The following is a 20764-nucleotide window of genomic DNA, read 5'->3' as shown; positions in this document are numbered from 1 at the left end:
TGCATTGAGGAAACTGAGTTTAGGCAGAGTATCAGAGTTTGGAAAGTGTTCCATTGGGGAATCCAGGTGAATAGATTGTTTAGGATTGTCCCTTGAGGAGTATCTACCTAAAGAAGTCATTGGGGATTGGGAGAGAAGCCTAGAAATAAAGGATCTTGTCCCTGGGCTCTAATAGGCATAGATACACATAGACATACACATGTATCTGCATACATATCCTACCTAAACTTGTACTAATATATGTATATGTGTATGCATGCTTTACTTACACACATTTATGTATTTAAGTATGTTTATAAAATATGAATAAATATACATTTATTGGGAAAGCCAGTTTTTTGTTGTAGGAAATTAAAAAGAACTGCAAGAAGAGATTAGAACTTGAACATCTCTGGTTGCAGTGGGAATGAAGGAGAGATAAGCAGGGTTTGAGAGAAAGCCCACTGGGAATGGGGTCAAGGGGGAAGAAAGATTTAAAATGACTCCAAGATATTATAGTAGAAAAGTTTATGAGGGGTGGCTAGGTGGTGTAGTGGATAAAGCACCCGCCTTGGAGTCAGGAGTACCTGGGTTCAAATCCGGTCTCAGACACTTAATAATTACCTAGCTGTGTGGCCTTGGGCAAGCCACTTAACCCCATTTGCCTTGCAAAAAAAAAAAACTAAAAAAAAACCCTAAAAAAAAAAAGAAAAGTTTATGGCATTACATAATCAATTTTAGACATGAATTTATGATACTATCAGAGGTTCCAGAGGAGATAGGCATTCTGGAGAAAACCTGAAATTGGAACTAGAGATTTAGGAATCATTTTCATTCAAGTGATCATTAAGGCCATGAGAATAGATGAATTCTAACAAGAGAAAGGGGCCAGAGGGAAGTGGGATTAACAGAGACTTTCAGGGCACACTCACATGAAAGGAGTGGACAGAAGATGGAAGAGCCAGCCAGAAAGTCAAATGGAAACTAAGCAAAGCAGCAAGGTTATAGTGGAAAGAATGTTGAATTTGGAGGATTTGGTTTTGAATTACAATCCTGCTTCTTGGTTCCTCTTTGACTTTGACACAATCCTAACCATTTAACCTCTCTGGTCTTCAAAGAATATGGACTCGATGTCTTGCAGGGTCTCTTACAATTCCTAGTCAGTGATTATAGGGAGGGGATTGTCCACAAAATAAGATACTGTGACAGACTTCTTGAGGGAGAAAAAATGAAAAGAGACTTACAAAGTGCTTTCATTACAACAACCATGTAAAGTAAAGTAGACAGAATAAGTCTCCTGACTCAAAAGTTCAGAATCATATCTATTATATCATAGTACTACTTATAAATGTATGACTGTTCACCTGGAAACATTTTCATAGAACTGCTGTTATAAAAAGATAATAGAATGCGGAGCCTGAACCTATAAGGGATTTTTAAATGCAAAAATCCTTTGATTATGGACACATTTTGATTATTTCTAGGGTCATTGATCTTTTTTAGAGGGAAAGAATGGGAATATCTTCTTTGGACAAGATTAAAGGGAAATAATTTGCGAAAAAAATAAAATCTAACAAAATGATTTTTAAACTAAACTTTGTATCTCCAAAACCTAGCACATAATAAGTTAAATAAATGCTAGTTGAATGAATGAATGACTGAATTGAAGCTTTGGTTATTTCATTGCAGGTATTTCTTGGTGGATTTTTATGCACCAACAACAGCTGTTGGTAGTATAATGGAATATTTATCCCGAGACATTGATGTGATCAGACCGAATATTGTGAAACACCCTCAAACCCTAGAAGTGAAAGAATGTGAAGGCATCGTTCCTGTTCCTTTTGAAGATAAATTATATTCCAGGAAGAAATAAATGGGAGATGTGACTGGTTGCAACATTATTTCTAATTCCCTGATAAAAGTACACCGTTCGTTATCTGTTCACTAGATTTGACTTTAATTATATAAGAACTTTGTAATTAACTAATGGGAAGTGTGTATCTTTAATTTTTGAAAGTGGATATATTAACATAAAATTAATGTAATAGTAAAGTAACCTTGGGTCCGTCCCTCTCCTTAGAGGGATGTCACTTTCAAGTTGCCCAATTATCTCAGACCTATGTAAGATCATAATAATATATTTTAAAGTCACTTTTCTCTTTAAGGAAAAAGAAAAAATTGGTCACATTGTAGCAAAAAAATATATAATCATTGATGGAAACTGAAAGAAAGGTGAATAACATCATCAAGGACAGCTGCATTGAAACTGCTTTGAATTGCTAGGGATACTGATTCTGGCCCATCATAATCATGCTGTATCATCAGGCTATTACATTTTACATTACAATATCTATTATAGGCTATTGATATTTAAAACATGTAATATTTGTAGAAATTCCTTTTAAATAGCATAATAAAAGTAATTTTAAAAATTAAAATAGGATCAAGGAGAGTATTCTTTTTTTTATTCAAGAAAGATTTTATTTATTTTGAGTTTTACAATTTTTTCCCCCAATCTTGCTTCTCTCCCCCTCACCCTCACAGAAAAAAAGTCTGTTAGTCTTTTGTTTCCATGGTATACATTGATCTAAGTTGAATGTGATGAGAAAGAAATCATATCCTTAAGGAAGAAAAATAAAGTATAAGAGATAGCAAAATGACTAATAAGATAACAGTTTGTTTTCTAAGTTAAAGGTAATAGTCCTTAGTCTTTGTTTAAACACCACAATTCTTTCTCTGGATACAGATGATATTCTCCATTGCAGATAGCCCAAAATTGTTCCTGATTGTTACACTGATAGAATGAACAAGTTCATCAATTGTTGATCATTCCCCCCATGTTGCTGTTAGGGTGTACAGTATTCTTCCGGTTCTGCTCATCTCACTCATCATTAGTTCATGCAAATCCTTCCAGGCTTCCCTGAATTCGCATCCCTCCAAGTTTCTAATAGAACAATAGTGTTCCGTGACATACATATACCACAGTTTGTTAGGTCATTCCAATTGAAGGCCATTTTCTTAATTTCCAATTCTTTGCCACCACAAACAGGGCTTCTTATGAATGGGTTTTTTGGGGGCTTTTTAGGTTTTTGCAAGGCAAATGGGGTTAAGTCACTTGCCCAAGGCTAGGTAATTATGAAGTGTCTGAGGCTGGATTTGAACTCAGGTACTCCTGACTCCAGGGCTGGTGCTCTATCCACTGCACCACCTAGCTGCCCCTATGAATGTTTTTGTACAAGCAATATTTTTACCCTTTTTCATAATCTTTTCAGGGTATAGACCCAGTAGTGGTATTGCTGGATCAAAGGGTATGCACATTTTTGTTGCCCTTTGGGTGCAATTCCAAACTGCAAGAAGAGTATCCTTTGAATTGCTTCATACTCTCTCAACATACATTTTTTTCAGATGTCTAAGACTTGACCAAAATTTAGAGACCTGAGTGCAAGGTAGGGCAAAATGTAGGCTAAAGAGAAGTTGTATTTTATTTAACAGCAGATTTCCTGACTATTTTTTTAAACCAAGAATATGCCCAGCAAAAATTCAGTTAATTTAATTTTCTGTATAAGACACTGCCCTATATATGGTAGAATACAAAGATGATAGTAGTTTACACTGAAACAGTACTTTCCATATACATTCACATTTGATCTTTACAACAGCCCTGTGAAGAGAATAGTGAATAATTATTCTTATCCCCATTTTACTGATTAGGAGCTTGAGGCTCACAGGTAAAGTAACTTGCTTGTGGTCACATAGGGAATGAATAATAATGCCTAGGACTTAAGTTCAGGTATCCCAGTGTCAAAGCAAGTACATTTTCTACAATGCTAAGTAGGGTCATATTCCTTGATAGTACAATTTTAATACAAATGGGATATTATAAATGTGCATGAAAAAATACTCAACATGCTTAAGGTGGTATGAGAGATTTGAGGAGATAAAGGTTACTTTCTTCTATTGAATTAGGGAACTGGATCTTAAAAGAAGTCAACAGGCAAAGATGGGGAAGGAAGAGAATATTTCAGGCATAGAAGACCATATGAATAAAGGCACAGGTAAAGAAAAGGATGACCTGAGTTCAGCAAATAGTATGGCTTATACCTGAACCATTTTTTTTTTTTTGCTTATCTCCTTTTGGGGTGGGGGAAAAATGCAATAGGTACAAGATACTTTGTGAAGCCTGGATTTCCCTGAATTGTTGGAAGCTAAATGTAACAACCCAAGTGAGAAGGACTAAGGGCATCCCGTAATCAGTTGACCCTATTACCAGGAAATACAAATAGCAAATTCAACCTTTGATTTAACTGTCATTGCTAGAGAGTAGTAGAGTCTCCCAAAGTGAGTTTTAAGGGCATTCAAGAGTTTCTGGATTGAACATCCAAAGAGAATTCAGCCTTGTTCCAGAGACTCATGCCCATCACATGATTGACTCCTGACATCTTCCCATATATAGTGTTCTGCTTCCTTCCTCCCATGCACAACATTAAGGATAATGTCAAGACCACAATTTTCTGTGTCAAATTGTCTTCAATTGGAGGTGGGGTATGCTTTGAAGCTAGACATACCACTGATACTTGCTTAATTTTCCTTTTTCATTGCTATAGCTGAAGGAAGATGACTATTCCTCTGCATCTCTTTCAGGTCATGCAGATCTTCCATGTGGTTTGATTTAGAAAAGATCTCACAAGGAAGCTTGCTAAGTACATGGGACAGCAATTCAGTGTGCCAATTACTGACCTCTGAAAGCCCTGCTCACCAATAAGCTTCAATAGCATCTTTCAACAATAGACCTTCCTCTGCTGATGTTAAGTCCTTCATAATAGTAGCTAGCTTCTCTGTAGCACTTTAGATTATAAAACTTTTAATCTATTTTGTCTCATTTGACCCTGACAACAGCCCTGTGAAGATTAATTGTTATCCCTATTTTATGGCTGAGGAAGACAACGTGTATGAGGCATGATTCAGATTTAGGGATTCCTGGCTCCCCCTGAGCTATTTTGCTTCCTGCTGCCATTACAATTTAGCCCCAACCTCAGTTAAGCTGGTCTTCTCTCTGTTCTTCACACTATGCTTTATCTCTGAACCTTTGTAGTCACTTCTGGAAAGTCCTCTCTCCTCACTTTAGCCTCACAAGAAGCCCCTTTTCCTTCAAATCTCAGCCTAACCATGAAACTCCTGTATTGAGCTACTTTGTATTTAATTTTATTATTTCCTTTATATTTCTTCTGTCTAAACTTTTCTAGGTTCACTTTGTCTCCCCATCAGAATGTATACATTCTGTGCAAGTAGGGATTATTTCAGTTTTTGTTCTTGTATCTCTAGTACCATCCCAACCAATGCATGGTGTATCATCTATACTTAAAACATACTTCTCATATGATTGGTCATTTTTTGGATTCTCTGACTTAATGCTTTTGGCCTTTTGAGTTGCTTTTAAAGAAACTTTGCATTTGTCTTTCTTGCCATTATTTTCCAAGTCCTACTTTTCCTTGTCCTTGTCAATCAGGATAAATAAGATTTGGTTACATTAGTAATAAGTCAATACTGGTTAGAGATGTGGATTTAATGATAGGACTTGATTTCTCAGAACTTTGATGTTCCTCAGAGTGAAAATGAAGGGATTTAGCTTGGTGAAGAACCAAGTGGGAACTAGGAGCAGCTGTTCCAAGTCTAAAGAGGAACAGGGAAAGAGTGACCTCTTCATATCTTTATAAATAGAAAAATATGATGGTGTATCTACCATTTCTAATTCACTAAAAAGAAAAGTTTTTTTTTAATAATTACTGGATAATATCAGGCTGCCCTAATACTTGTTTGTTCTAGCTATCCTTGATCAAAGATATCCATTGCTTTATTAGGAGAAATTTTGCAAAAACATTTTGAAAATCCAATTCACTTGCTTCTCATGGCATCATATCCCTGATGCCATGGTCTTTGAGAACAAAGGACAAACATTATCATCATGATCAGATGAAATTAACGCTTTTCACTTAGAGAACTAGATGGAAAAGTTCTGGCTGTAGCCATGAGATGCCACAACTTGCCCATTTAAAAAGGGAAGTTCAGGGATGACCAGGGGCAAAAAGTTTTAATTATGTGTTCTCTCTCAGTGTTCCATGTTGGAAAATTACTCACTCTTTCCTTTTTGACCCACTCCAAAAATACTCCCTTTTTGTCAATAGTCTGGTCTCAGCTGTTTGAAGAAGAGAACTAATTAAACAAACCTACACAGGTTAAGTGCTTAGTGTGTTGATTCTCCAAGGGAATAGAGAGAAATTCAATTAAACATTAGATGCTCTGAACTTAAATCCTATTGGGGAAATACAGCATGTATACAAGTATGTTCCTTCTTGACTTCACTATGTCATTATTAGATCATTATCTGTAGCTTGCCCTTGTAACTACGGTCTACTCCAAGTCTCTGTACTGGAACTTTTCTCTAAACCCTACCAGTGGCCTCTTCAGTTCTCATGGATTCATTTGTTACCATTAGACTGAGATCTGTCATTTCATTAGTATAGAGATCTCCCAGATCTTACATTAACTTTTATATGCTTCATTGCTATCTCTGTAACCCCCAGGAGATGCTGACACCTTCCCTCTAAGACTATAACTTATCTTGTATGTAAGGGTATATGAGTGGGCTAAACCAAGTTGAAGATAACCTATGAACCTTAAATCTATTGATAAATTAGGGAGATGTCTATCCCAAGTATGGGATGTTTGCTATTGGTGGAATGGGCAGATAAGAACAATTTTTTTCCAGTTGCCACCAAGGTGACTGAAGCACACACTATGGAACATTTAGACTAGATCTTGAGAATACATCAAAGATGCCAAGGTCATTCATTGTATTCTGAGCCAATCCCTGGTGTCCTGACTGGTCTTGCCAATGAACTTTGAAGATTCTGGAAGAGAGAATGAGAGTGGTGACTTTGGATGAGGTAATTCTGCCTCAAATACAATTCAGGGGTAATTCAAGACCACTCATGATGTCATTGGTCCTCTTCAAAGGACAAACAACAACATCTTGTTTTTACATAGCTCTATGTAAATTTTTACCCAAGTTTTCTTTCGTAGGTTTTGAGCTCCTTGACTACAAGGATTGTTTTTGCCTCTCTGTACCACCAGCTTTAGCACTGTGCCCCACTTATAGTAAGTAATAAAATGTTTGTTGATTTGAATTGTCTTAGAGTAGAGAAGGAAAAGACTTATTAAGGAAGTTATTTAAGAATCTTTTGCAAAAGTCTAGGTGAAAGGTGATAAGGGGAATTAGGCAAGGAAGGAGACAGATAGAAGAGGTGACAAAGTAATAATGGATTATTGATAGTGGGTGGCTGGGGTGAGGGAAAGAAAGGCATCCAGAGCTGTGATCCTGGTTGCCTGAAAGTATAGTATCTCATAAACATAATTGAACTCATGGTAGTGCTAAAATAACAAAGATATAGAGAGAGAAGAGCAGAGGGCTCAGGACAGAATGGTAAAGGGATGAAAGGAGACTGAGACCTAATAGAAGGTAAGAGTGTCACTAAAATCAAAGGTAGGAAAGGGTTGAGAAGAAGGAGCTAAGTATTCACATAGTGCATGCTAACATTTTACAAATAGGTCTTCCTGACTATCCAGGATTCAGTAAGACAGGAAGATAAGAGATTGTGAACAGAAGACAGTACCGAATTGAATCAATTTTAAGGCTTGCTTCCAGGTGACATGAAAGGCCACAGAGAAAATTCCTTTTCCCACATATATTACAGTAAAGCTTGAATAGTGATAAAGACTTCCAAAAGCAAACAGTCAACTTCTTTTGGTCCAGCACTGTCCAAAAAAAAATACAGAAACTGTAGGTGGGGAAGAATGATCCCAGGAGGGAGGTTAGCACAAACTCAGGTTAACTGGGTCCTAGGGGTGAATGAAGACCACAACACTGCAACACTCCCATAAGGGACAACAGAGATTTATGTATTGCAGACATCTGGCTAAGTAATCTCCAGGAGGGACTTGAACACCAATAGCGCCATGAGCAGAGATGTTCTAGGGTCAGAAGCCCTTGGTCCTCTTTACAGGGACACCCCAGACCTGGGACATGGAAGGTTACCAGATAAACTATGGAATGTGGAAGCCATGATAGAAATCCTTTCCTTATTTCAGGAAATAAGGGAAAGGCTCAAACAGGACCTTGCTATCCTATCTAAAATTGCATGATGGGGGAGGGTCTAGCCTTAGCAATTGACTATCATAAATTGAAACTGGAGATGTGAATTGTTGTTTATCCTTTCTTTTTAAGAAAACCGATGACATCATGTTGTTGGGGTCAGTGTACAGTGTGTTCAGCTGTAGCAGATAGCTATGAGTAAATAGAAGAAAACTCCGAACACAATAAAAGAAATAATAGAGTTCAAAAGAAAATCAAGAGGTAAATAGAGAAGAGAATAATTGCACAAATACAACCAGAGCCTCAATCCATCAATGCATATTTATGATTAATAAACATTATTATTATTATTGTTGTTGTTATTATTAAACATTTATTATTTAGCATCTGTTATGTGCCAGATATTGTGGTAAGCAATGGAGATACAAAAAGAGGCAAAAGATCTTGCCTTCAAGGAACTTCCAGTCTAATAGGGAAGGCAAATACATATATATATATATATATATATATATATATATATATATATATATATATGTATATATATGTATATATATATACATATATATATATATATATAAACAACCTAAAACTCTGGGAGGATATGCTATACCGCAACACCCTTGCTCCATTCTTACATGGTCCTCTCTCTGTCAGTTTCTGTATTTAATTGTCTACCTAAAGAAAAACCTCAAAGAATATTTATTCTTTCCTCTTGATTTTAGACTGAACAAATATGGCATATTCTTTTTTTCAGTGCTCTATCATATGCCAGCTGACTTTTCTAGCTTGCTCAAATATTCTTGCCTTGTTAGGTAAATTTCTCTACTCTCTACAGATGATTTCTTGAGCTGTTAATTAGTCTATATTATTGTCCTTTATGCCTAAATCCTGTACCCATTTTGACTTTATTTTAGTATAAGGTATGAGGGATGGGTCCATGTCTAGTTTTTCCCCTACTATTTTCCAATTTTCCCAGAAGTTTTTGTCAAATAGTGAATTGTTATCCCAGAAGCTAATGTCTTTTGGATTTGTCAAACAATAAATTACTATAGTCATTTAACTACTTTTCTTTTGTACCTATCCTAATCTACAGGTCCATTACTCTGTAGCTTAACCGGTACCAGACAATTTTGATGACTGCCACTTTGTAGTATAGTTTTAGATCTGATATAGCTAGGCCACCTTCCTTTGCACTTTTTTCATCAGTTCCCTTGATATTCTTGATCTTTTGTTGCTCTAGATGAATTTTGTTACTATTTTTTTCTAGCTCTGTAAAATACTTTTGTTAGTTTGATTTTTATCACACTGAAAAAATAATTTAATTTGGGTAGAATTGTCATTTTTATTATATTAGTTCAGCCTAACCATGAGCAATTGACATTTTTTAATTATTCAGATCTGACTTTATTTGTGTGAAAAGTATTTTGTAATTATGTTCATACAGTTTCTGGTTTGTCTTGCGAGGTAGATTCCCAAATAATTTATTTTTACTTTAAATGGAATTTCTCTTTCTATCTCTTATCCTTGGACTTTGTTGTTCATATATTAAAACACTGGTGATCTTTGTGGGTTTTTATCCTTCTATTTTGCTGAAATTGTTACTTTTTCAAGTACTTTTTTAGTTGATGTTTTAGGGTTCTCACATCATCTGCAAAGAGTAAAAGTTTTGCTTCCTCATTGCCAATGCTAATTCCTTCAATTTCTTTTTTTCTTATTGCTAAAACTGACATTTCTAATAAAATATTGAATAGTAATGGTGATAATGGGTACCCTTATTTCACTCCTGATCTTATTGGAAATGCTCCTAGTTTATCCCCATTACATATAATTTTTGTTGATGGTTTTAAATAGGTACTGTTTATTATTTTGAAGAAAACTCCATTTATTCCAATACTCTCTAGTATTTTTAATAGGAATAGGTGTTGTATTGTGTTAGAGGCATTTTCAGCATCCATTGAGGTAATCATATGATTGTTGTTGGTTTTATTATTGATATGTTCAATTATGTTGAATGTTCTAATATTGAACTATTCCTGCCTATCTACTATAAATTCTACCTGATCTTGGTGTATTATCCTATATTTTTTTTTTTTTTACTTTTTAAGCCCTGTGGCCTAGTCAGAAGACTCATCTCCTATATTCAAATCTGGTTTCATATACTTACTTAGCTGTGCGACTCTGGCAATTCACTTGAACCTGTTTGCTTCACTTTCCTCATCTGTAAAATGAGCCAGAAAAAATTATGACAAACTATTCCAGTATCTTTGTCAAGAAAACCCCAAAATGAGGTCACAAAGAATTTGATACAACTGAACAACAACAGCAACAATATAAATGACTTAATCATTGTTTTTCAATTGCTTCAATTTGTAGTCAGAGTTCATTGTTTCTCTCCCCCCTGGGGTGGATAGCATTTTCTCATCATATGTCCTTTGGCACCGGCCCTGGAGTCAGGAGTCCCTGAGTTCAAATCCATCCTTAGACACTTAATAGCTACCTAGCTGTGTGGCCTTGGGCAAGCCACTTAACCCCATTGCCTTGCCAAAACAAACAAACAAACAAACAAATAAATAAATAAAAATAAAAAATATGTTCTTTGAAATTGTCTTGGGTCATTGTATTGAGCAGAGTAGTCATTCAGTAGTTGATCATCATCACTGTGTACAGTAATCTCCTAGTTCTCACTTTATATCAGTTCATTTAGATCTTGACTTTTTTCCAGAAACCACCCCTCCATCATTTCTTATACCTCAATAGTATTCCATCACAATCATATGCCACACCTTGTTCCATATTCCCTAATTGATAAGCCACTAATTCTTTGCCACCATTGAAAGAGTTTTATAAATATTTTTTACATAGAGATCTCTTTCTTTTTCCCTTGACCTTTTGGGATACAAACCTAGTAGTGGTATTGCTGAGTTAAAGGTTATACATAGTTTTATAAGCCATTTGTTCCAAATTGTTTTCCAGAATGGTTGGACCAGTTCACAGCTCCACCAACAGTTTATTAGCATACTTATTTTCCCCATCCTTCCAGCATTTGTGATTTCTAATGTATATCAAGTGGCACCTCAGAGTTATTTTAATTTGTATTTCTCTAAACAATAGTTCATATGACTATGGTCTTGATTCCTTCTGAAAACTGTCTATTCATATCCTTTAATCATTCATCAGTTGTAGAATGATGATTTTTTGAAAAATTAATTTGACTCAGTATATATTTGAGAAATGAGCTTTTATCAGAGAAGCTTGCCGTAAAAACTTTTTATTTGTTCCTTCATTGTCTATGGTACCTTTTAGCAAAATGTTGTTGCCCTGCTTATCTCTATTAATTAGGTCAATTTTTTGCTTTTGCCATATCTGAGATATGATTGCTACCGCTTTTACCTCCAACTGAAGTGTCATAGATTCTGCTCTATCCCTTCATTTTAATTTTGTGTGAATGTTTCCATTTCAAGTGCATCTCTTGTTAACAACTTTAGATTCTGATTTCTAATCTATTCTGCTTTCTACTTGCATTTATGGGTAAGTACATCTCATTCACATTCATAGTTATGATTTCTGTGTATTTTCCCCTCTCATTAACTTCTGTTTCTTCCTCTCTCTCTTTTTAGGCTATCCCTCCTCTAAAGTCTATTTTTCTTTGCTTCCTTTAATCCACTCTCTCCTTCATCATCCCCCAACTTTCTTTTATCCCTTCCTCTCCTATTTCCCTATTGGGTAAGTTACATTTCTGTAATCAGTTGAATGAGTATATAGGTATATATCTGAATATAGATTTACATGTGTGTGTGTATGTGTATATATATATATATATATATATGTATGTATGTATAGATAGATAGATAGCATACATATTTTCTTCTTTGAACCAGTTCTGATGAAAGTGAAGCATTACCTGTAGCCCCCCCTTTTTTCCTCTTCCTTGCATGTCTCTTTCATGTGAGACAGTTTTCCCCATTCTGTCTGTCCCTTCCCCCTTCTCCCAATGCATTCATCTTCCTCCTTCCTCCATTTTTTTGAGATCATTACAGCACAATTGACTCATACCCATAGTGTCAGTCTATGTAAACCCTTTTTTAACAATAAAGTTCTTAGGATTTACATGTATCATCTTTCCATATGAGAATATCTCAAGAATTTAGTTTTATTGAGTCCATTATGATTACACTTTCATGTTTACCTTTTTATGTTTCTCTTGAATTTTCTGTTTGAATGTCAGATTTTCTGTCTAGTTCTTGTCTTTTCATTAAAATTATCTACTTCATTAAATATCCATTTTTTTTTCTCCTGAAGGTTTATACTCTGTTTTTCTGGGTAAGTGATTCTTGGTTGTAACCTTAGCTCCTTTGCCTTCCAGAATATCATATTCAAATCCCCTTTGCTCCTTTAATGTAGATGCCACTAAGTTTTGTATGATTCTAATTGTGAGTTCATAATATTTGACTTTTTTCTCACTGCTTCAGATATTTTCTCTTTGACATGGGAACTCTGGAATTTGATATAAAATTCTGGGAAATTTTAATTTTGGAATTTTTTACAGAGTGATTTGTTTCATTCTTTTGACTTTTGTTGTTTGCTCATTTTCCTAGCCTACTTTTTAAACTACTTTTTAATTTTAATTTTAATTAATTTATTTTTATTTACATTTTATTTTTTCCTAATTACATGTAAAAAATATTTTAAACTTTCTCTTTTTATAATTTTGAGTTCCATATTCTTAGTGGGGAGACACTGTCCCAAGCTTCAGACTTTTTGTGTTGATATTTTCACAGAGCTAGTTCTGGGTATTTGCAAATTTTTGGTATTTCCAAGGTGGTGTGATCCTAGGTGAGGTATGGTCTCTGTTCTCCTACTCTGCATTGTGGTTTTTATCCATGCACTAGTGCCTCTTTCTGCTTTGGTCCTATGACCAAGTCCCTTGCTCCCTTTTTTCTGACCATCAACACTACTTTCCACCCTCAAACTACTACCCACAACTGTATATGGGCAATATAGAGTTGTACTAACTGTACCCTGGACCATCAGCAGAAGGTCCTCTCTAATCTCCTCCTGACCACTTGTCTGAGTCCCTTACTGTCTCTGACCTGAGAGATCTTGAAACTGTTACTGCTGTTGCCACAACTGTACGTGTTGGCTCCAAACAGGCCTCTCTACCAGATCTCTATGTCAGGTTACATAATTCTCCTACCTCCCTCTTCAGTATAGGCTTTTGGCCAGAAAAATATCTCATCCTAACTTCTTGTTGGCACTGTTGCTCCAAAATTTCATTTAAGAAATTGTTTTAAAGTTATTTGGAGGAGAATGTTGGGAGAGTGCAAGTGGGTGACTGCCTCTCAATGTGCTCTCTTGGCTTTGCCCCCATTTAATCATTTATTATGGTGCAATAATAATCCATTATTTAACATACCATAATTTGATAATTTTCAACATTGACATTGTGTGGTGGAATATCAAAGTTGCTATAATTTGAACTTTTTTAATAATCAGTGCTTTAGAACATTGTTTTATTTGGTCATTGCTTAGAATTTTTACTTTGAAAACTACCAGTCATATCCTTTGACTCTTTATCTGTTGGGCATTTGTTCTTATTCTTATAAAACTACTTTGTGACAGCAGCTGCTGCAGATTAGTTGCTTCTCAGAAGACTAGTTTTCTCTTCAATTCATTCATAATATGCCACTACAATCTTTCCTTCAGACACTGGCTCAGCTAAATGCTGTTGCATGTACTCTTCAGAAGGAGTGTTTCAGTGCTCTGTAAATTGGAAGTGCTACAAAGCCCCTTCAGCCAGGGTAATGACCCTTAATTAAAGATAGGAAGAATCTTCTTTTCTATAGGCTCCCTTACATCCTTTGCTTTGTTAATTATTTCCTAACAGGAAAGGTGAAGTCTTCCTTCACTTAGCAGCCCTTGTAAAGGGCTTGTAAGGCTCTTGTGTCTCTAAACCATTCCAAGCCTACTTAGGGTAATACATTTCATTTCAGTCATTTTCACTTCCTATACTCCTTTTGTAATTATATTTATGGAATTCCCTAAGGACAAAAGTATGAAGGCAATCTATGTCTTGGAGAATTGTTCCTTGCCTTGCCCAATTCTTCATTTGTCTTAAGGTGTCCAAGTTTCCTTCCCTTTTTTCTACAGAGAATGTATATTTTTCACCTGAAGGTTTTCCCCTACCAATCTTTAGCTTCCCTGATTTCAAAGTCTTCTTCCAGAATGCAAGACAAACAACAACTATAAAAGGAAGTAAATAAATGAAGTATAAATTCTTAAAGAACTCAGGCAAGTAGGATGTATCTTTTGGAGTGAAACAGATTTCTATGAACTCTTGGAAACTGTGAATAGCACAGTGTCCAGAAACTTATAAACCTGGTAGCCTCAGGCTTGATAAATCCAAAGACCAGGCTCCTGGGATTAAAAACTAACTGCTGGAAAAAACTGGAAGGCAGCTTTGCAGAAGCTCAGATCAACATCTCATACAAGATAAACTCCAAATGGATTCATAACTTAGACATAAAAGGAGACTGAATTAGAGAAACAAGGAAGATTTTTTTTATCATTCAGAGCTATTGATAGAGAAAGTGTACATAACCAAACAATGAATAAAGAAGATCACAAAGTAATAAAGTGGATGAAATTAAAAGTGTTCTGCACAAACAAAACCAATATAGCTAAAATTGGAAGAGAAACAGGAAACTAGGGGAAATGTTTTAAAATTAAATTTTGCTAAGGGGTCTCGTTACTAAGGAACTCATTAAAATCTATAAGAACAAGAACCATTCTTCAATTGATAGTCAAAGGATATATATCAACAGGAAGTTTTCTAAGGAAGCTATCAATGTTCATTTGACCAAATCTAAATCATTGATAATTAGAGAAATGCAAATTAAAACAGATTTTCTCTCTCACTACTAGTCAGATCGGCAAAGTTTACAAAAGAGGAAAATGACAAATGTTAGAGGGGCTACTGGAAAGTAGACACTTTAATATATTGGTGGTAGAGCTGTGAATTAGTTTAGTCATTCCAGAAAGCAATGGGAAGCAATAACCCAAAAGTTATTAAACTATGTATGCTATTTTAATTCAGCCATACTATTACTAGGCCTAAACTTCAAAGAGATGAAAGAAAGAGGAAAAGGACCTATTTGTACACTAATATTTATAGCAGTTCATTTTATAATAGTGAAGAACTGAGAAATACAAGACATTAATAAGGGAATGGCTGACCAAATTATGACAAATAAATGTAATGGAATATTATTATGCTATAAGATATGAAAAGGATGATTTCAGTGAGAGTTGGGATGATCTCTATGAATTGCCAGAAGGTGAAGTGACTAGAACAGGGAGAAAAAATTATATGCAATAACACAAACACTGTAAAAACATCTTTGAAAACAACACAGTGACCAACTATTATATCAGAGTAACAATGATGAAGCATACTATGTGCTGCCTGAAAAAATGATGAATTTAAGGGACAGATTAAGTGTCATATATTTGGGGGGCATGTTTTAGGGGAATTGATTATGTGTACTTGTCACAAGTGTTTTTATTTTTCCAATAGGAGGAAAAGAAAATTTATTTTAGTTCATTGAAAAAATAAAGCTTAAGTATGGAAGGATTTGCATGAACTGATGCTGAGTGAGATGAGCAGAACCAGAAAAACTTTGTACACACTAACAGCAACATGGGGGTGATGTTCAACCTTGATGGACTTGCTCATTCCATCACTGTAACAATCAGGTACAATTTTGGGGTATCTGAGATGAAGAATACTATCTGTATCCAAAGAATTTTGGAGTTTGAACAAAGATCAAAGACTATTACCTTCAATTTAGGGAAAAAACCCATTATGTTATTATGTAATTTTGCTCTCTCTTGTACTTTATTTTTCTTCCTTAAGGCTATGCTTTTTCTCTCATCACATTCAACTTAGATCAATGTATATCATGGAAATAATGTAAAGATTAACAAACTGTCTTCTGTGGGGGGAGGGAAGCAAGAATGGGGGGAAATTGTAAAACTAAAAATAAATAAAATCTTAAAAAAAGAAAAAAATAAGGTTTAATTAAAAATTTTAAAAAAGAATCTATGTGAGAGGATAGTCAAGAACCTGGAGGTGGAAATATTGGCAATTGGTCTCCAGTCCTACATTACCTTAAAAAAAAATTGGGAGCAGCTAAAGTGGTGCAATGGGTAGAGCACTGGCCCTGAAGTCAGGAAGACCTGAGTTCAAACCAATCAGACACTTAATTATTTAGCTGTGTAACCTTGGGCAAGTCACTTAACCCCATTGGAAATATAGAGCATTTCTTGTCTTGTGAACTGTCCCATATTAATTAACTCCTTTCCTTTTCTCTGTTTCTATCACCTATCCTAAAACTACTAGTTAGTAAAAGACAACTGCCAATTATTTTGAATATCCCAAATATTCGAAAGCCCTAATCTGATATAATGGGACCCTAGGATCTTGGACCATGCCCAGATTATCTTCTATGGCAGCTATGACTCTGCTTTCTCCCATCACATGGGGAGTAATGGCCTCCTTCGGCTAGTAGGTGAGAAGTAGCCACAATAAGTTGTATCTAAAACCTTCCAGATCGAGTCGATCTCTTTTTCCTGCTATGTCCAGAGGGTTATGATCATGCCGTTCACCTAGAAGCAGAGATGTCATGAACTCCCAGAACGGAGGATCTCTTCTGGCTCCCCCTTTTATCCTGGCTTCAAGAAATGAGTCTGGGGTCTGTTTTGTTTGTCTTTCTTGGTTTCAGATGCAGGTGTTCACTTCCCCTCAGACCCAGGAGATTGAGCCATAGATTGCAGGCAGGATATTGCATACAGTCAGTATGGCAGTAAAGCTAGAAGAATCCAGCTTACCTGAGACTGGAGCCTAATGGAAGCTTTGGATTCAGAATTGAATTAAACTGTAAACCTAATCATCTTCCCATCCTCAGAGAATGAGGTGATGTGAGGGAGAAAGAGGCAAGAATATGTTTATTATTATTATAATACCTTCTGAAGAAAGTATTCCTCTGTAAAAGCTAATCTGACTTTTAGTGGTTAAATAGAACTAGGGTACAGGGGACTAATCCCCACATTTAGGGAACACCATCAGCAGGGAATGAGGCATTAGCAGCGAGTCTAGATACCCCAGACTCCTTTAAAGGTACAAAAGAATCCTTGGAGAAGGGTTACACAGGCCTTCAGGGGCCAGCTCAATCATTGTTGCACTTGTATATATGAAATGTGAACCCTAAAACTGTTAAATCTTTAAAAATATAGGTTTAAAATAAAATTGACAGAAAGTATAGATAAGACATGAAGTTTTATTCAGGATTTATCAAAGAAGCTTTCAGTTGAAAGCCATTATGAAAATGACCATACTTCAATCAGAAAAGAGTTGAACTTTTATGCAAAAATAAGGAAAATTATTAACCTCCTTTGTGAGACCTGATGCTGAATGTTGTACATCTCTGCCCAAAACTAATCCTCAAAGACTATCATCCTTGTATACAATACTATCTGATCTCTTGTTGTCTCTCCCTGGCAGGACAAGCCTCCCAGCATCCTGATCTTTGTCTTCTGAATCTGTAATTAATATACTGAGTTTGGCAAGGTGACCTCTATGAAAGCTGAGTACTCTCTAAAGAAATCAATCTTACCTGGATTATAATTTTGAGAATTTTATACTTTTTTGTTTGTTTTTTGCAAGGCAATGGGATTAAGTGACTTGTCAGATAATCTTATACTTTGACAAAAGAGGGACTTCTCTTTAGTTTAGTCTTTAGGACCAAGAGGTTTTTATCTACCTATTAGGAACCTCCATTATTGGTGGAGTGAGAATGAGAGAGTTGTGAATGAAAAAAAAAATAAAATTATCCCTTCAACAACATGACTTTTCCCATCATGAGTTGGCATAAAATATTAAATGGGGATTTTGGGGGGGGGCGGTTTTGGAAGATACAGATGACATACAAAGGCCAGCATATGACACAAAAAGTTTAGAAATTCAGAAATATATAAAATATATTTATAGCTTTGTATAATATCATATTTTTATCTTTTAATATCATCATAATTCCTACTTCTTCCCTGGTAAGAAGGCAGAGCTGAACATTTTTATGCAAATTTTCCAGATCATGGTGGGGAAGGAAAGGGGGGTGACATGACTCTAACGCCATCTGTAGAAGAGATAACTAATATTACAAAGTTACAAAGACTTTTGCAAGCATCAAAGCCCTTATTCTATCATTATAGAAGCTTTATCAGGTAGATTTTATCATCATCATCATTATTATTATTATTATTATTATTATTATTATTATTATTATTATTATTATTCCTGTTTTAAGATAAATGACTTGTCTGATGAAGGTCACATAGTTAGTGTGCATTAGAGGTAGACCTTAAAGCTGGGTGATTTAATTTCTGCACTCCCAAAACAACAGCAACAATGTTAATAACTGACATTTGTTTATGGAAGGCTTACAAAATATTACCTGTGATATCCCATTTGATGCCGATAACAACCCTGAATTGTCATCATTTTCTGAGAAGAAAACAGAATGAGCAAAGTTAAGTGACTTGCCTCGGGTATAGATAGTAAATATCTGTGGGGAAAATTTGAATTTAGACTTTCCTGACTTAATCTACTGTTTCCCCACCTCTTTCACCTTAAACCTTAAACTTCTTTGTCATCATAGTTCTCTCTCTCTCTCTGTCTCTCTCTCCTGTCTCTGTCTCTGTCTCTCTCTCTCCCTTCCTCTCTGTCTTCTCTGTCTCTCTTTCCTCTGTCTTTCTCTTTCTGTCTCTGTCTCTCTGTCCCTCTCTCTCTGTGTCTTTCTGTCTCTCTTTCTCTCTCTGTCTCTTCTCTCTGTCTCTCTCTCCTCTGTCTCTGTCTCTCTTCTCTCCCTCTCTCTCTCTCTCTCTCTCACTCTCCCTCTCTTCTCTCTCTGTCTCTCTTCTCTCTCTCTCTCTCTCTCTCTCTCTCTCTCTCTCTCTCTCTCTCTCTCTCTTTCTCTCTTCTCTCCTCTCTTCTCTCTCTGTCTTTCTGTCTCTGTCTCTCTCTGTCTCTCTCTGTCTCTCTCTCTCTCTCTCTCCACACACAAAAACATATATATATATATATATATATATATATATATACATACACACCTATACAAATACACACATAAATACATGGTTACTTGTTAAGGAGTAGAGTTAGCTAAAATTTGGAGAATTAATTCCTCCTTCTGCTTCAAGGGGAAAAAACACACATACACATGATTCCAGATTGTCTTCAGTGAGTTTTCTGGAGGGAGAGAAAGACTTTAAGATTTGTACCAGAACCCCTTCCTAGTTTACCACAAGAATCTCCTTGGCTGAGAACAGAGACTCTTTCAAGTTAGCTCCCAATGGTAGAATTCATTCCCTCTGTATTTCCTGGTATAGTCTTATCTGAATAACTTCTCTGATTCTTATTTGCTTTAAGCTTAGATAAAAGAGTTTAATTGCTATTCTTTCTACTTAGTGGCCTTTGTATAACTGACTTTTGGCAAAGAATCAAACCTTTGGATTTAGCTTGGGGCATTCAGTCTATATTTTTTGGGGGGAGGCAATCAGGTGTTAAATGACTTGCCAAGGGTCACACAGCTAGTACATTTGAACTCAGGTCCTCCTGACTCCAGGCCTGGTGGTTCATCCACTATGCCGCTGTCAAAAATGAGTAAGTTTTAATATATTTCTGTAACAAGGGACTGGAAATTCCCTTATTTCATAAAACCCCTTTTGATTTAATTAGTGAATAGTGAGGAGGGGGTTTGGAACCAGTCTAAGATACCAAAGTAAGCCTGGTAATTAAGCAAATTAACATTTGAAAGAGCTACTTAGAGAGAATCCCTTAATAGTAAAAAACAAAAAAAACCAAAAACAAAAACCAAACTCAACAACAAAATGTTATCTTCTAATGCCATCAATAGAAATCTTGAGGTATACTTTTGCTTTGAAGATGTTCTAGACTATCCTTTTACTGGACTGCCTCCTCCATATTTTCTTTACCTATCCCCCTAATCCCCAGCCTACTTTGAGACCTTATCCACCTGAAGGTGATGTTCTGGATTAATCTTCCTAGGAATAGTGGTATCTAGAGTAGAGACCCATTGGTGGGGGAGTGGGGGTTGGAGAGGATCTGATCCTTGAACCAGACTCCCCCATACAGGATAGCTGAAGGTCTTGACTTAGGATAATATCAACAAATGTCCTTTTTAACCTAATTCTGTTTTGCTCTTCCATAAGGCCAAAACATCCTTCCTTTGGGGGAGTTTTCTCATCACTTAACTGGCCCCATTCCTGCTGTGTTAAGGGGTAGTGACTTGGAGCACAGATTGAATCTAAATAGTACTTTTCCCCTAGAGGAGCAATATTTGTCAGGGAGGAATGTGGATAACTCTAATTCTAGCCCAGTAACCCTTTGTCTGAGAAGAGACTCCCTGAGAGCCACACCTAGATAAACTACTGTAGATACAAATAACCAAATGGGTAAAACATATACCTTGCAGAGATGACCTTCTAAAGTATCTGAAAACTTTAAGGAACTATATGCTGCTCATTATTAATTATTATTACTATTAATAACAATTACTAGAC

At 35.8% G+C, this 20764-nt stretch overlaps 1 protein-coding gene across 4 annotated transcripts in view; it reads left to right on the top strand.

Moving 5' to 3' along the window:
* LOC141506878 (sodium/myo-inositol cotransporter) overlaps nt 1-8478 on the top strand; it is a 75622-nt gene extending 67144 nt beyond the window's left edge. Inside the window, exons 4-5 of one of the 4 annotated variants that reach the window (XR_012473997.1) lie at nt 1669-4034; nt 7060-8478. Coding sequence is in view for 1 of the 4 variants with exons in the window: in XM_074214049.1 (XP_074070150.1) it covers nt 1669-1852 (184 nt within the window). In the remaining 3 variants the exon portion in view is untranslated. Of the gene's footprint in view, nt 1-1668 lie in introns of all 4 variants that reach the window. The other 3 variants (XR_012473996.1, XR_012473995.1, XM_074214049.1) reach the window with 3 other exon arrangements.
* The last annotated feature ends 12286 nt before the right edge of the window (nt 8479-20764 follow it).

Source organism: Macrotis lagotis, chromosome 1 (assembly GCF_037893015.1).
Source record: "Macrotis lagotis isolate mMagLag1 chromosome 1, bilby.v1.9.chrom.fasta, whole genome shotgun sequence".
Taxonomy (NCBI): domain Eukaryota; kingdom Metazoa; phylum Chordata; class Mammalia; order Peramelemorphia; family Peramelidae; genus Macrotis; species Macrotis lagotis.
The sequence above is the reverse complement of the archived record's forward strand: the minus strand, read 5'-3'. Positions and strand labels throughout refer to the sequence as shown.